The 15,432-nt window shown below is 37.8% G+C and overlaps 1 protein-coding gene across 5 annotated transcripts in view; it reads right to left on the reverse strand.

The window, feature by feature from the left end:
- Positions 1–247: 247 nt before the first annotated feature.
- The window catches only part of chd1 (chromodomain helicase DNA binding protein 1), an 84,718-nt gene continuing 69,533 nt past the window's right edge, over positions 248–15,432 (reverse strand). For all 5 annotated transcript variants that reach the window (XM_023338045.1, XM_023338048.1, XM_023338046.1 and 2 more), the window contains exons 28-36: positions 13,432–13,554; positions 13,200–13,343; positions 12,899–13,111; positions 12,655–12,786; positions 7,422–7,600; positions 7,170–7,269; positions 3,084–3,135; positions 2,768–3,008; positions 248–1,628 (exon numbers count right to left, since the gene is read on the reverse strand). In XM_023338045.1, the coding sequence (XP_023193813.1) occupies positions 1,364–1,628; positions 2,768–3,008; positions 3,084–3,135; positions 7,170–7,269; positions 7,422–7,600; positions 12,655–12,786; positions 12,899–13,111; positions 13,200–13,343; positions 13,432–13,554 (1,449 nt within the window). In that variant the 3' untranslated portion in view covers positions 248–1,363. The remainder of the gene's footprint in view (positions 1,629–2,767; positions 3,009–3,083; positions 3,136–7,169; positions 7,270–7,421; positions 7,601–12,654; positions 12,787–12,898; positions 13,112–13,199; positions 13,344–13,431; positions 13,555–15,432) is intronic.

The following is a 15,432-nucleotide window of genomic DNA, read 5'->3' on the forward strand; positions in this document are numbered from 1 at the left end:
GGTGCTGAGACGGAACTTCATTGGAATCAGTTTGGCTATGAGACTGAACATGCTGGACTTGAGGTAAATTTAGATGAGAAAGGTCATTAATCTTCCATTGTATTATGGAAATCACAAGTGATTAAAATGATTTGTGTACAGAAACTAGTGTTACATGCCTCTGATGGCTGATGTGGCTGACTAAACCTAAAATGAGTCAAAACAGAATAAGAGTAAAACAGCAGTTTGTTAAAAAAAAGTTTGCATCTGAAGACAGTGACATATTTTAATGATTTTATAAAACAACCATATAAAAACAGCCCATAAAAACGCATGCACTTTCAGTGTAAATTCCTTTGGAAATATATAGGAAATTTATACAAGTTTAAACCTTAACAGTGACTTCATTCAGTTAGGTGATTCACAACAAATATACTTGGCTGCATAGACACATTGACAATATTATTGCCTACATGGAAAATAAATTGAAAAGTAAAAAATAAAAATCAAGTTGATTTTAATTCTTACAGGGGCTTTTGCTGAAACTACACTATAAAAATGTGATGGAGGTCAGCTTCCACTTTTCATTTCACTACATTAAAGAACTTTGCAGTAGTGAATAAAGTGAGCATTCCCATTAAAAATACATTCTGATTATTACTGACAAAAAAACTCACTGATAGAATGATGAAAAAAGCCTGAGTTAAGAGAAACGTGGAGTCATAATAATAAGCCTGAGGAAACAGTTCACTGATTCACTATTTTACAGAAGTAAACATAAAAAAATATGTACAAAAGCATTATTTTATGTAAAAAAAATCCATGTTGCATTTTTCTATTTATCTTATTAAACAATTTACAAAGTTGCTGGTGGGAAAAACTGAAAAAAAAAGTTGTAAATGAGGTACTGCAGGTGCTGAGCCTGAGTCCATACTGGATTAAACCAGACAGCTCTACATCACCAAGTGTCACGGTTCACGTGAGAAGTGACATCTTACTGTCTAAACTCTTAAATAAGGAACATGATCACATTAAGTCTGAATACAAAGACAAGAGTGAGGGAAGTCAAAAATAAGATCCAGTGTCATTTGCTGGGAGGAATTGGAGGCAGCATAAAGGGTCAATTATGTCCACTTCAAGCTTTAGGATAGTAACAACATTTTGTTGAGAGCCGTAGAGTCTAATGGAGCAATAAGTCCTTCGTATTTTCTTTTTCTGACAGGGTTCACAGGTTGAGGACCCTGTCACTGTTACTGAGATCATGAAATGAAGAGACTGAAACACAGTGCTTCAAACAGCTTCATGACAGGGAACCCTAATCAGCCTAAGGCATTTACTGAGTTGCCGAGTCTAGGACTGTTGCTGTAGAACCAAGCAGCTCCTGTTATGTCTTACGGTTGCTCCAGTTCTGCTCAGGCGTACTCTTGTGGTCTGATGAGTAGTCAAATGGTGAGTGAGACTCACAAGGTGAGCGTTCATCTCGAGGAGAACGTGTTCCACTTGCTGACGCTCTCTGATCTGTTTGCCAGTCTGAATGGTAGCGGTAGGAAGAACGGTAGTCTGAATGAGAAAGCTCCTTCACCTCCTGTCGATGGTCTCTGTTGGTGCGGAATTCCTCCAGTTTCCTATGCTTGTTGTCGTTATAATACCTGAAACACATCAGAATCAGTTGGGTAAAACTGGAGCAGATAATAGCATAGAAACACTGATAACTAAAGACAGATGCATATGTGACTATGATTTCTCAATCAGTTAACATTTACAAACTAAATTGTTTTAAAAACAAATGCTAAGTGGGGTGTATAAACTGACCACATACTTTTATGATCACAAATATTGTTTTGATGGTAGTTCAAGCTGCTTAAGTAGGTGCACATTTATTCCCACTCATCAAAAAGCAAAATGGAAGTAGTTAAAATTCAACTCAAATCACCGTCAGGGAGGATTGTAGCAGGAGGAAGACAGCACGACTACTTCCTCCAAAACGGACAGGGATGAGAAAAGCTAAAACTAGAACACAACAAGAATATTTGGGAATATTCTTCAACTGAAGTACAATTCAGTTGAAGAATTATTTTAATTTCTATCATTTTTTTAATGCAAACCTGAGAAGTAGCTTAGGTTGATGTCTTCAGAGTATTTTAAGTTTTTGAGTTACTGTTTTTGGTGGTTTTATAAGCTGGAAGCACAAATTATGTAACTATGTAATTATGGCAGAAGTTGAAGCTCGTTCAGGCTGAGTCATAGAGCGTTGTTGCCATAAAAGTCAGCAAACAACACAGAAAACGAATTACTAGGTTTATTAGTAATAGTTGTTAAGAAAAAAAGTCACCTGAGGAGTCTGAACATTTGATAAATATAGTGACAATGTAGATAAGTTGAAAAATTTTTTTATTTTGTCCAGATCACGGCCACTCATCCCCACACTTGGCTGTGCCTCTTGGATCCACCCACTTTGTTAGAAATGCTTGAAAACTATTAAAAATAAATAAATCTTACCATTTTTGGAACTAGTTATGTTTTCCAGAAGTTAGAAAGCACTTGTACATGTACAGAATAATCACTGTCCTCCAGGGCCTAAATATGACAGACCGTCACTGTGTCAACAGAGCGGCTGCCCCAAGATATGTCTATTTAATAGTCAGGCAAGGCCAATTGCCTGATAAAGGCCAATTATATATAAATAAAAAAGGCAAATAATGGTCAATTTGTTATTCTACAAACAAATTCTTAACTTTAAAGTTAAGAAAGATAAGAAATGTCTCCTTGTGTGAATGTTCATGCGTACCTGTCCTGTCTGTCTCGGCTGTCTGCCTTATAGTGGTCTCTGTGGTCTTTCCCATTGCTGAAAGAAGAGTACGGCCTTTTCCTGGAGTCTACCACACTGGTCTTCTTGTGGTACTCAGAGCCATGTCTGTCTTTATTGCTGCTGCTTTCAGAGTATCTACCTGAAGGCTGATGTCTGTCTGAGCAGTAGCTATCTCTGCTGCTGTCATCTTGGTGGGAGCTGTCCTTCAGTCTTTCAACATCTATGCACAAAAAACATACCCAAAATGAATCAACGGTGGCTTCTTGATTTTATTATATGTTCAGAAGACACTTACCTGCATGCTTATAGCCTTGAGTGTTTATAGTTCTAGTGTTCTGCTCCACAGTCTAAAGACACAATAGTCATATTCTATTAAAATGAGAATACCCTGGCATAGATTCTCAGTTATCTAAGACATGACAATAAATACTTAGGACATTAGAATACTTTTCTTGTTCCTTCAACATGATTTACCTTGCATCCAAAAGTCTTCTTCAAGTTCTGAAAATGGCTGGAAGTAACATACTTCTTAAAGACAAAGAAAACTCGTTTGGCAACAGCATTGTGCAGATTTTTGACAGGGAAGGAATTTGTGAGATGAGTGAGAGAAACCATCAAAACAAAAACTAAGAGCAGAAGGCCTCAGATTTCATGTTTATAACACCTGCTGTACAGCATTGACTTAATAGTATCATTGCTCTGAATTCAACATATAATAATAATGATAATATAAGAAAAATTATAATAATAATTAAAGCTGCAAGCAGCCTCAAACGGCACTCAAAGCTTAGTGCCGCTCCGGCCTCCCGGCAACCGCGGGAGCTCCAGCAACGCCTTCCGCTCACCACTGTAAACGGTCTTGTGCACTTCCTGCACCCGTGCGCTAGGTGATACACATCGATGTGTTCAGCAGTGCTTCCTGACGATGCACAAAAAATCTGGTGCAGATCAGCTGATGTAGTGAGGACATATAGCTGACGGAATAACCTAGGGGGCGCAGTGGAGTCAAATTGCAATTTAATGCTATTGGGCTCTTTAAATGACTGAGTTTTGTGAACCTCTAAAGTTTGGTGCAAATCAGATGATGCATTTGATTTAGAAACAACTGTATGTATACGGCGAGGGATTGAGTAACGCCCACACGGTTCAGCCAGCAGCCAGCATTGACAGAAGTCATCATGTCATTGTATGTCACTTGGCACAGGATTAAACCTATATAAATCATAAAGTAAAAGTAAGACATCCAACAGAAAAAAAACAAAAAACAGGTGACTTCCTGTTGGAAGGGGGTGGGGATAAGGTGATGTTATCAATTGGCCATGTAAATGTAATGAGGGCTAGTTTGCAATGATATAGAAAGTCTGATGAAGCTGTGACCTTGCATGTAGAAGTTATTGCACCTTGATGTTTCATGGCACAGTTAGATTTTGACACTATGATGTCACTACGCCCACATGCTTTAATGTATGAAAAATCCGAGGATAACTTTTGATCTTCAATGCCTCAAGACTGTGCTCACTGATTCTGAAATCTGTGTCAAAAGCTGTAGGACGAGTTCAATCAGATACGACGTGAAAAAAAGACGAGGTGGCGGCTCTGATCCAAAATGGGCGACTTCCTGTTGGGCTTGAACCATGGCTCCAAGAGACTTTTTTTTGTAGGTCCTGATACGATATTCTTGTATACCAAATTTCATAATTGTCGGTCAAAGTATGGTTGGGGCTGATTTTTAAAATATTCTAGGGGGCGGTGTGGAGGAATTAGGTCACACCCACCAAATATTGGACTGCATTCCTGTCAAGGACAAGGATCGATCTCAGTGAGTTTGGTGTAGCTTGGTGTAGAGCCAAACGTATGGCAACGCCGTCACCTGTCATTTTGCTGCGCTACCATTGCCACGCCCTCCAACGAAAACTCTTTGTGCTTTAAAGTAAGTGAGACCAACTAATTATCTAAAAGAAAAACTAAAACACTTAGTTTTTTAGTTTTTATTCCTTAGAAACTGTGGAGTACTCATTACTTTTACAAAGTTAGAGCACACTTATAAAGTCTAGAGCAGTGGTTCTCAAATGGGGGTACGCGTACCCCTGGGGGTACGTGGAGGTACTGCAGGGGGTACGTGAAGCTTTTCAAAATATCTTTAAAAAATCAGTAGGCTCCTCATAATAAGTCTTGGGAAAAATTATTTTGTAAAAAGTTCGATAAAATATAAATGTGTGTTCATGCACTGAATTTTATATTCAGTATTTAGTTTCAATATTCTAGAGATCTAGCACCCTGAGCTGGGACAGAAAGCTTTGGAGCAGCTGCTACCCTTTGCATCCACATATTTATGTGAGGCCTCCTTCTCAGCAATGATGCTGATCAAAACAAAGCAAAGAAACAGACTGTGCCTGGAGAAGAGCTTGATCACTGCAGTTGCCTCCCTGCCACCAAGAATGACAAAGATCCTCAGTGAAGTGCAAGCCCATATTTCTCACTAAAATGTACTGAGTAATTTTTTTCCTGTTCATAAATCACTGCCTGTTACATACTGTTCAAATCAAATCAAATGTTCAATGCAAAGTGATTAAAGTGCAATCTTCTTTTTTTTTATCCTAAAAGAGGTAACGTTTATTTTTTTTGTGAGCAAATCTTTATTTATTAAGTTAATTTATTTTGTAAACAAAATATTATTTATTAAGTTAATTTATTTTGTAAACAAAATATTATTTATTTATAATTAAGTTAGAGATTTATTTCTGTGAACACATTTTAGTTATTTATGTATATATTTAATTTTGTACCATTACAGAGACCAATATAAATTAGCAGCGTTTTGCATATTTCAGTTTTGACTGGTTTTATACCTTCCTGGTGGTCACCGTCTTCTGTTTTTCTTTTTTGTTTAACCATGCAATGTTTGCAATATGGATGTATTTGTCAGGTTCACTGATATAAGTTGTTTGGCTTTAATAAATCAGACAGTGATTTTACAGCACTGTACCTCTTTTTAATTCCAAAAATGTTTTGCCCGTGTCAGGGGGTACTTGACTAAAAATATATTTTTAAGGGGGTACATCACTGAAAAAAGTTTGAGAACCACTGGTCTAGAGAATACTTACTTATACTTGTCTACCAACCCTGAATAGGAGTATCTAGTTTATTTACTTTGTATCAACATTAATAGCTTTTTCTTCTTTTGCTCTTTTCTTTGGTTTGTTATTTTGTTTGTATTTCCTTTTAATTTCTGTAAAGCACTTTGTATTGCTTTGTTGCTGAAAATGTGCTATATAAATAAAATTACCTTTACCTTACCTTACATGTCATCTGACACAAGATCATGTTAATTAGCTCAAGGGGGTCAGATATGGAGCTTTCCAAGTAAAAATAGTCACTTCCTGTTCTGAGGGGGCAGGGCTTAGATGACATCAGACTATAATGACATAGGATCATCAAACATCCAACCAGCATCACTCATGCCAAATTTGGTGCCAATTAACCTTTTTATGTGAAAGTTCTAACACTTCACTTGCTTTGACGAGTACGCCAACTTCGCAGCACTCCCTGAACATATACGAAAACTAAATTTTTTTTCATAACTTTTAAAGCCCCACCCCTTATCTGCATCCTGACCAAAAATGAAGCCGATAGTTTGACATCCCTAGGACGAGTTCGTTAAAGTTCAACGTGAGTCAAATTTAAAAATCACCAAAATTTGACTTTTGACCTAAAATGGTCACCTTTGTATACATTTTAGGGGATACCTCCAAGAGACTTTTTTTCTTGATTTGGGGGGATCTACGCATGTACCGAGTTTCAGATCTCTACAACTTACGGTTTGTCCCATCTCACATTAGGGGGCGCTGTAGAGCACTTTGGGCACACCCACTTACGATTCCACTGGAATCTGAAAATGTTAGTTGTGTGACAATTTAGAGTAAAGTGTAGTGAGTTTTTGAATATACTAAAGCCTCCAAAAAGCCAATTCATTTGACAAAAGCATAATAAGAAATGGAGCAATTACAATAAACCTTCGCAGTGCTTTCACTGCTAGGGCCTAATGACAATAAGTATTTACAAAGGGCTTTCAAACAAAGCACTGCACATTTACAACGAGATAAAAACTAAGTAAAACAATGCAAATAAACCAATGAAACTAGACAATAGGATTCAAAACAGACAGGATTGAGTGAACAAGTGTTTCTTAAATTTGATTTAAAAATCTCCACAGAACATGTCTGTGCAATTAAGTCTGTTACTTCCAACCATGCTCAGACCAAAACAGGTCATTTGGATGACAGGTGAAAAATCTTTAATAAGAGAGATCCTGTTACCTCTTTTTTTAAGCATTTAATGTTAAGAGGAGAAGAATAAGGTTAAATTCAATAATTTTACATACTTGGGCATTTTCTTGTCTTTTCTTGATTGCGTGCTTATAGAGTTTGTGTAGTTTTCTTGCATCAAACTCTGTGAATTTAGAGACAAATATCCACAGGTTCCTGTAAAACAAAATGAATGTGATGTGGTTCAATGACTTTAACCACTTTGGTCAGAATCTGTAACATACTATCAATTAACTCTTGTCCCTGCATTGAAATTTATCATAGTATTTTGATTTGAGAAAATCAACAGATGCAATGTAAAAACTAACTTTCTCCATTGCTTGATCTGATCAGGATTCGAATACTCCTTCAAACACTGAGTGATGTGGTCCCCAATCTTTATGAGACATTGTCTGGTGTGCTCCAGCTGCTCGCGCTCTGACAGTCCTTTCTCTGGTCTGTCCAACTGCTTCAGGGCAGCTTTGACTGGACGCATTCTCTCTTTACACTGCAACATTAAACAGACACTTTGTTCAAGTCAGAAACACAGGCACAATCATATACATGTCAAATCAAAGCTTTTTAAGCCAAATCTACTCTGTTAGACTTTTGTCTTGAATCTGCTTCATTCTGTTTAAAGCTCTGTTTGGTTGGGGCGTGCTGTGGTGGCATAGGGGACAGCGTGGCTCACGTTTGGAGGCCTTGAGTCCTCGGTGCGATTGTCCCGGGTTCGATTCCCGGACCCGGCGATATTTGCCGCATGTCTACCCCCTCTCCTGTCAGCCTACTTTCATATAAGGGACCCACAAAAGATCCCCTGGAGGGGAAAAAAAACAAACAAACAAAAAAACGCTCTGTTTGGTTAACATGAAATAAGCACTAGGATTATTTGGATGTGACTGTGAGCAGCAACTGCTTGTGTCTTTATGAATGTTCCACGAAACCTATATTATTATTGGAACTCAAAAAACTGAGAAAAGTCACAAAGGCAACCATTTTGTTTTTCTTTCTTTTCCTGCAGACTAGTCACTGAAAGGCTTTCAATTCTTTGCCTTCACTGTGCACAAATGTTGAATAAGTTGATGGAATAATGACACCTGTAAACTTGTATAACAAAAGGTTCTGTCTATATGCTGTTACAGGAAAGTATATTTAGGCAAGGCTTTAGAGAGGGACCAATTTGGTTAAAAGTTTCTAATTAGCACGACTGAAAAATATTTGGGGTTGCACCAGTTGAAGGAAATGTGTGAATAGTGAATAGTCCAGTTCTTTTTACTCTGTTCACCCTCTTACCTCCTGTTAGAGGAGTGGACTATCCTCTAACAGGGTTCTAAACTTTGCAGATGATACTACTATAATGGGTCTGATAAACAATTATGAGATGCTGCACAGAGAGGAGATCCATATGGTTATTGTTTTGGGTAAAAAGAAACAAGAGTTTCCGGCTTGTGTTTTGAATGGTTATAATAAATGAATTTTTGACTATTTGAAAGTGTCTGTGGACTTTCAAGATTTATATTTGAGTACCCCTGCTCTAGACTTTAGAGCAGGGGTCTCAAACTCCAGTTCTCGAGGGCCGCTGTACTACAGTTTTGAGATGTGCTACAGGTACAAAACACTGGAATGAAATGGCTTAATTACCTCCTCCTTGTGTAGATCAGTTCTCCCAGCCTTGCTAATGACCTAATTATTCTATTCAGGTGTGGTGCAGCAGAGGCACATCTAAAAGTTGCAGGACTGCAGCCCTCGAGGACTGGAGTTTAAGACCCCTGCTCTAGAGGAACAATAAATATAACATTTAAAATAACAAATGTGTGCTTAAAAATATTTTATCATTCAAATTAAAGCAGTTTCTATATACAGCCAAATAGCATCAATGTGAAAAGTTATACATTATTTAATTTTAATAAGTACTCATGGAATGGAGAGATGAAAAATGAAAAAGAGTTGGACACCCCTGCATTTGGCCCTAAGTGCAGGATAAGCTACTCACTGATAATAAAGAACAGGTGAACTTACAAAAACGCAGAACGGTTACTTACGGAGGAGATAAGTTGGATTGAAAAAAGTAACATTGTCTCTTAAAGACAGACAAAAAATAGAGGTGTTTGAGCGTTTGGGATAAGAAAGAGAAAATAAAGAAAATGCATCATAAATGTACTGACAAAATTTTGCCTGATATGCTGAATCAGAAATTAAGACAATACACAAGCAAACTATTTTTTCTTCAAGTGCATCAAAACAAATTTTCTTTTGCACCTTACTCTCAGGTCTCTTGTGTTGGACAGCAACGTTTCTGGCACCCTATTGTCAGAGATTTCTACTCGTGTCCTCCCCAACTACTCTAGGAGGCGAAGAGATGACTGCAGCAGATTAGAGGTGTGCCCATCGGCCACCGATCATAATCGGCTGATTTCAATGAAAAAGTGTATGATTGGTGATCGCTGATCACTGTTTCTTGTTGCCGATAATAAAAACCGATCACTTGCATCTCATATTTTGTAGCCTGGAGAAGCCAGTGTATCTTCCCCTTTCTTTCACACTGAATAAGCTTGAAGCAGCAAATAAACAACGTCATGTGGAACTTTAAACGTTCTGAGAGTGAATGGGGAAGTTTGCGTATTGCGACACAAAATACCTCAGGGGTGAAGCACGTCAAAATGCATCAACACAAAAAATTTTATATGACATTTAAAAAACAAGCACTTGACGGAATATGGTTATTTCAAGGCTCAATGAGATAAAAAAGACATCCGGAGTGGTCAGTTAGCATTTAAAGCAGCTCACAATTGCCAACACTCACCCGAATCAGCATGACAGTCAGAACAGCAAGCTAAGCAAATAACCCAAAAATAATTTCATTCTTCGAGCTAGCGTTGTAGAAGGTTGTGTTGTGCTCTTGCTTTTAGGCTGCTGCTACACACTACTGAGATGTAATATTTCACAGATGTAGCACCATTCGCGCTCCACCTGACAGTGAACTCTCACATTAAACATCTCCTTAAAGCTGCAGCAGGTAACATAAAAAGGTTTTAACATATATATGAAAACTTTTGCTGTCCTAACATGAGATAATCTATGGAAAAAAAATCTCTGCCTCCTCCATGTATTCTGCAGAATTAAACGCTCTGTCAGAAACAATCAATCAGAGCCAGCACAAAGCAGCTAGCCAAGCTATCGGGCTTTGATCTAGTAACTTAGGAATGTTTATTTTAATGCAACCTGCATTTGACTTTGAATGAATGTTTCCTTTTTTACTTGACAATATTTGATATATGCAGTGCTGAGATTTTCTTTATTGATTTCACAAAGACATGTCGTTCCAGTGTCTTTGTGACTGTGTGCTAGCTTGCAGTAACTATTGTAACCTCTTCTTCAATCTGTTTCTGGATCATGTGTCTCTCATCCTCTTTTTCTGGTAAATCCCCCAGAACAGTTCATTCTCCTTCATTCTCCTGCCCTGTACCTGCTGCCGCAGTCAAACTTGTGGTGGCAAACAAAGTTGCACCCATATGGAGGCTTTTAAGCATTTTTTCTGTGGCCCCTTGCATTTTGAGGTTTACCTGTTTAAACTCAGTTCTCTCCAACCCTGGTCGGCTCAAATAGCAAAAATTTGCTAACCTTACTCAAAAGGGAGGGCAGGTTGAGAAATGTCATTCGATTAGCCCGCTGTTTTTCAAGAAAAGCAACCAATGGACTCTTGCAGTTGATAAAAGTTATTTGTAATGCTCTTTTTTGGTTATGACGGCCCTGGCCCGGGTTATAAGTGGGCGTTGGTCTATCGGTACACCAGATGGGAAATTGTGCAGTAAAATTCCACTACCGCTGGATTTAACTGTGGAGGAAACAGCAGTAGTAGCGGTTACATTAGTAGTAGCAGGGGACACAGAAGCAGTAGTACAGAATAGCATACATGCTGTCAAAATAGCATGTATGCTATTCTGACAGCATATGATGATCGACAGAACACCTGTCTAGTGCTTAGTGCAGCAAATAGTGCGGCTGTTCACACCATCATTTATCCAACGCCTTTTCTTTTTGTTACATCTTTTATCATTTAAAATGAGTACATAAACTATCACCACTGTTTCTACATCGTCATCCGTGTTTTGTTTATCCTAAATTCACTTATGGTATGTTGGGGATTTTCTTCTGGAACAGGGGATTTTAGTGGAATCGGTTCTTGTGTGGTGTGTCGCTCCTGCTGTGTGGCTGGACACACGAACTGATGGAACCTGTTGGACTTTTATCGGCTCCTCTGTGGGCACAGAGGTTTGGAAAATCGGCCGACATTTCTGAAATCGTGCCGTGTGAACCAGACTTAAGACTCATAAGCTCTACTAAGCTTTTTCAGTCATTTTGAGAGGTCAAAATGACTGGAAAAGCGCTATATAAGTTCAGTCCATTTACCATTTACTCCTCCCTTCTCCTCTCCTCTCGACCACTGCCCTAACACTGTCTGACTCTGGTCGCTATGGCAATGTTTACATATCCCTTCAAAATAAGATACAGATGCGCCACAAAAACAAACATTTTACTTTCATGAAAATTGTAACTCTTGATAGCAGCAAATTAATGGGAGCCCTGAGCTTGTTTATCTTCAACGATTGATGGGAATGATGGAAGACAATGACACCCGAGGTGTTGCTTATGCTGCCTGGTCTCTACTTGGCGAAGCAGTTTGAAGGCTTCATTCCCTCATTAGCGAACCGGTCACGGCACATCATACAGAGCTTGGTATGTGGGAATCACCCACAGGGATAAATTCATTCTCCTGTCTCTTCTCTGGGTCTTTTCCTTTCCCAAAGAAACTTTCCAAAGACATCTGATCTGTTTCTTACTCATTTTACTGCTTGTGGGCTCAATGTAGGTGCGCAAGACGTAACTGAGAGAATCCGGTTAAAGGGTTTTCAAAAATAAAAGATCCTTCAGACTCAAATAATACATAAAACGGAAATATTTAATTATTTCTTGTGCGGCCCGGTTCCAATTGGTCCACGGCCCGGGATTTGGGGACCACTGCTCTAGACGACTCTTGCAGGTAAAAAAATCAGATAACCCCTAAAGAACAATACTACTGATGTATTTGGAGAAAATTACAATTGATCACCTAAAAAAAATAGATGATCAATTTTACAAATTTTTTTTCCTACCTTTTTTTTATTCCTTAAGAAAATAAAAAAAATTGGAAAAAAATCCTGACACAAAGGATCATAATTCATGCATGAAAGGGTTAAATTCAACTGTGACTTCAATAACTTCTCACAATAAGTTATGTCTGTTTAGTAATGTTGGCCATTTTTACAGAAATCTTAGAAGTTAAAAACAATTTACAGTTTATAAACCAAAAGTTCTGAGACATTACTGTGACCTAGTCTTATTTTCTAAATCCAGTTCATTTCTCGTTTTTAAAAGGACTTATGGGTTGACCCACTTGAATAAGAATATTGTGATAAGTCAAATCTACTATCCTATCCTCTTGTGTCAACACATGCTGTTTACTTCACTACTTCAGTATATATACGATGTGACTGAATAAGACTGAAGCACTGATCAACATACCACGCTGAAAGTTCTTTGGTCCAATTCCTCAGATTCCTCACATACTGGCACATTATCTGCAGTATATGCCTTCTGAACTGATAAGTTTGAAGCTCTCTTTGTCCTTTCTCGTACCTCGGTTTTTACTTCAATCTGATGAAAAGAATTTGGAATCAAAGTTAGAGAAAAAGGTAGACTTTTTAAACTTATGAACAAAAGGAAAAAAACATAGTTGTTCACTTTGTCTTTAGACAACTTTTACCACCTTTTCTCCATTGTCATCCTCCAGTTTCTGTACTGGCTCCTTACTCTCTTTAATGTCACAGCTTTCAGCCTCCTCTTTTTTTCCCTCTTTTTCTTCACAGTCTCTCTCCTCTGATGAAGAAGCTTGATGCTCATGATGCTCATCATAATCGTTCTTTCCCTTTAACTTGTCTTCTTGAACATGTTTGGTTGGAGCCCTTCCGGTTACCATCCTCTAAAACAGTAAACCATGTTACCATACCCAGAAAAACTAAGGTTTAAGGCAGTAAATAACAAAATAGGCAAATAGGATTCAAGTTTACCTTTTCTACATCAATTTCATTCTCATCATCGGATCTCTTGTCTGAAGTCAGATCTGAAGATGGGCTCTTGATCACATCATCCCCCTTTATTGACTTTAGAGTTTTGCCAATTTTCCTTCTTGGTTTCTTCTTCCGTGAATTAACCTAGACAACATACAAAAAGTTCATTTATCATTAAGACCTTTGAATAGGTCTTAATGTGGAAGAATAAATCGCCGAAAATGAGACCCACTGTTCCAGTTTGTTTCTGTGCTTCTCTTTTGGCCAGGTCTTTGCTCAGTAATTTGATGAGGTAGTCTGCTCTGGCTTGGAGCTGCTTGGCTTGTGGCTTCTTGTCAGGATCATCTGGTAGAAGCTGGATTACAGTTCATACAACACTGTTATTTTCATTAAAGATGCATTTATTTACAGATAGAGTTGAAACCACGATCTGACTAAAATTAGATTGGAAATATAACGATGGACTGTCACCTCCTTCATGAGTTTAACCCAAAGAATAGAATCTGTGAAAATGAACCTATTACCAAGATTTATCTTCTTGATCCAAGCCCTACTGGTAGAAATTACAAAAAAGCAATTTATAGAGTGGGATACAATGCTTTCCAAATTTACATCGCTAGCAAAAGAGCAGAAAATTTGATTTAAAACACTACAGCTCTCAAAAGAAAAAAGGGGGCATGAATGAATCCACATTTGAAGAATTACTTCTATTCTGCACAAATTAAATCGATAAACTTTTGTGATAAAAACTATAATGCTTGATGGAAGGACATTGAATTAGCTCTTAATGTGGATCCCCCTTTGTAGGCAGTATTGGGGAATAAAGATTTAGAACAGATTCTACTCAAAACTGAAAATCCTTGGTAAAATTCCAATTAAAATCTGGTCAAAAGTTAAATAGGAATATAAACTACATTATAGGGCTGGAACAATTCCTCGAGTGATTAGAGGACCTCGATTAGTAAAATTCCTCGAGGAAAATGTATCTGCCTTGAAGCTTCGTTAAGGTATCATTTATTATTTAGCGCACTGTGTTCTGGCTGAGTTATTACTTGCGTGGCCCAGAGCTCTCACTTCCGCCTGAGTTGTTGATGAAAGCTAAGCGATGAAAGCTAACGTCCAGTTTTCAAGTTCAGACTGGGAGGATTTTATTGATTGATGATAATGTCTGAGTTTTGTCATTTTTCGGGGAACTAATAAGCGTCCTTAAAATGACTGGCGCGATGTCTGGAGTATGGCAGCTTTTCTCCTCCCGGAGCTGCTGCCTAGTGGCCGGTGTTCAGAGAGAAGAAGAGTGCTGCAGGTGTATTTATACAGGTGAGTGGATAGACTGAACACTGCGGGAAGCTGCGCATTAGATGCTTAACAGAAGTTAAGCATCTAATACTTAACTTAGAACAAAAGGAACAAAACATAGTTGTTCACTTTGGTGAGACAAATGGTCTCACCCATTTGTTGAGACCATCCCGGTCTCAACAAATGGGTGACGGACGCATCGTGGCGGCATGTTGCTGGTAGATGTTTCTGTGTGTGATGAACGAAGGTGTCAAATCCCGTCGCTAACATAAACACAAAAGCTATAAATGTCCATAGGGTTAGGGTTAGCATTCGTCTATTAAATTGACTGAAGATAAATACATAAACTAAAAGCTGGAGTATAGACATTTTTTATAAGCGCATTTGTGAATTGAATATAACTTCAGATTTTTGTATAACTTTTCTTCAGTTTAACTTAGAAAGTGAGCTGTTATTGTTACAGGTCAATTTTCTAAACTACAGAAAATGTATTGTTAGGGAAGCTCAAATATGAAAAATTGGACTGCTGTTCATATGAGATAGTAATACTGCTGTTATGTTAGATTTACCAATGTTTTATTTTATCTTTTTTATCCGATTACTTGATTGATCTTAAGAATAATCGAGAGATTACTCGATTACTAAAATATTAGTTTACAACAGCCCTACTACATTATAACCTGAGAATTATAAAATGGTGTACTTATGACCCGGATTTTAAACCAAATAAAATATATATACCGGATTCTGTAATTGGTCATCTAAAGGTATAACAACACATTTCTCATTAATGGATAAACGGCAAATAAGAGTTTCAAACACTTGAAACAAGTTATAGCATGTAAAAACAGGATTTTTATAGATATCTACAGGTACTTCATTATCTTAATCAGGAAATTATTAGACATCTAGATGAGCAGGAATCAGTGCTTAATGA

Source organism: Xiphophorus maculatus, chromosome 8, assembly GCF_002775205.1.
Source record: "Xiphophorus maculatus strain JP 163 A chromosome 8, X_maculatus-5.0-male, whole genome shotgun sequence".
Lineage (NCBI taxonomy): Eukaryota > Metazoa > Chordata > Actinopteri > Cyprinodontiformes > Poeciliidae > Xiphophorus > Xiphophorus maculatus.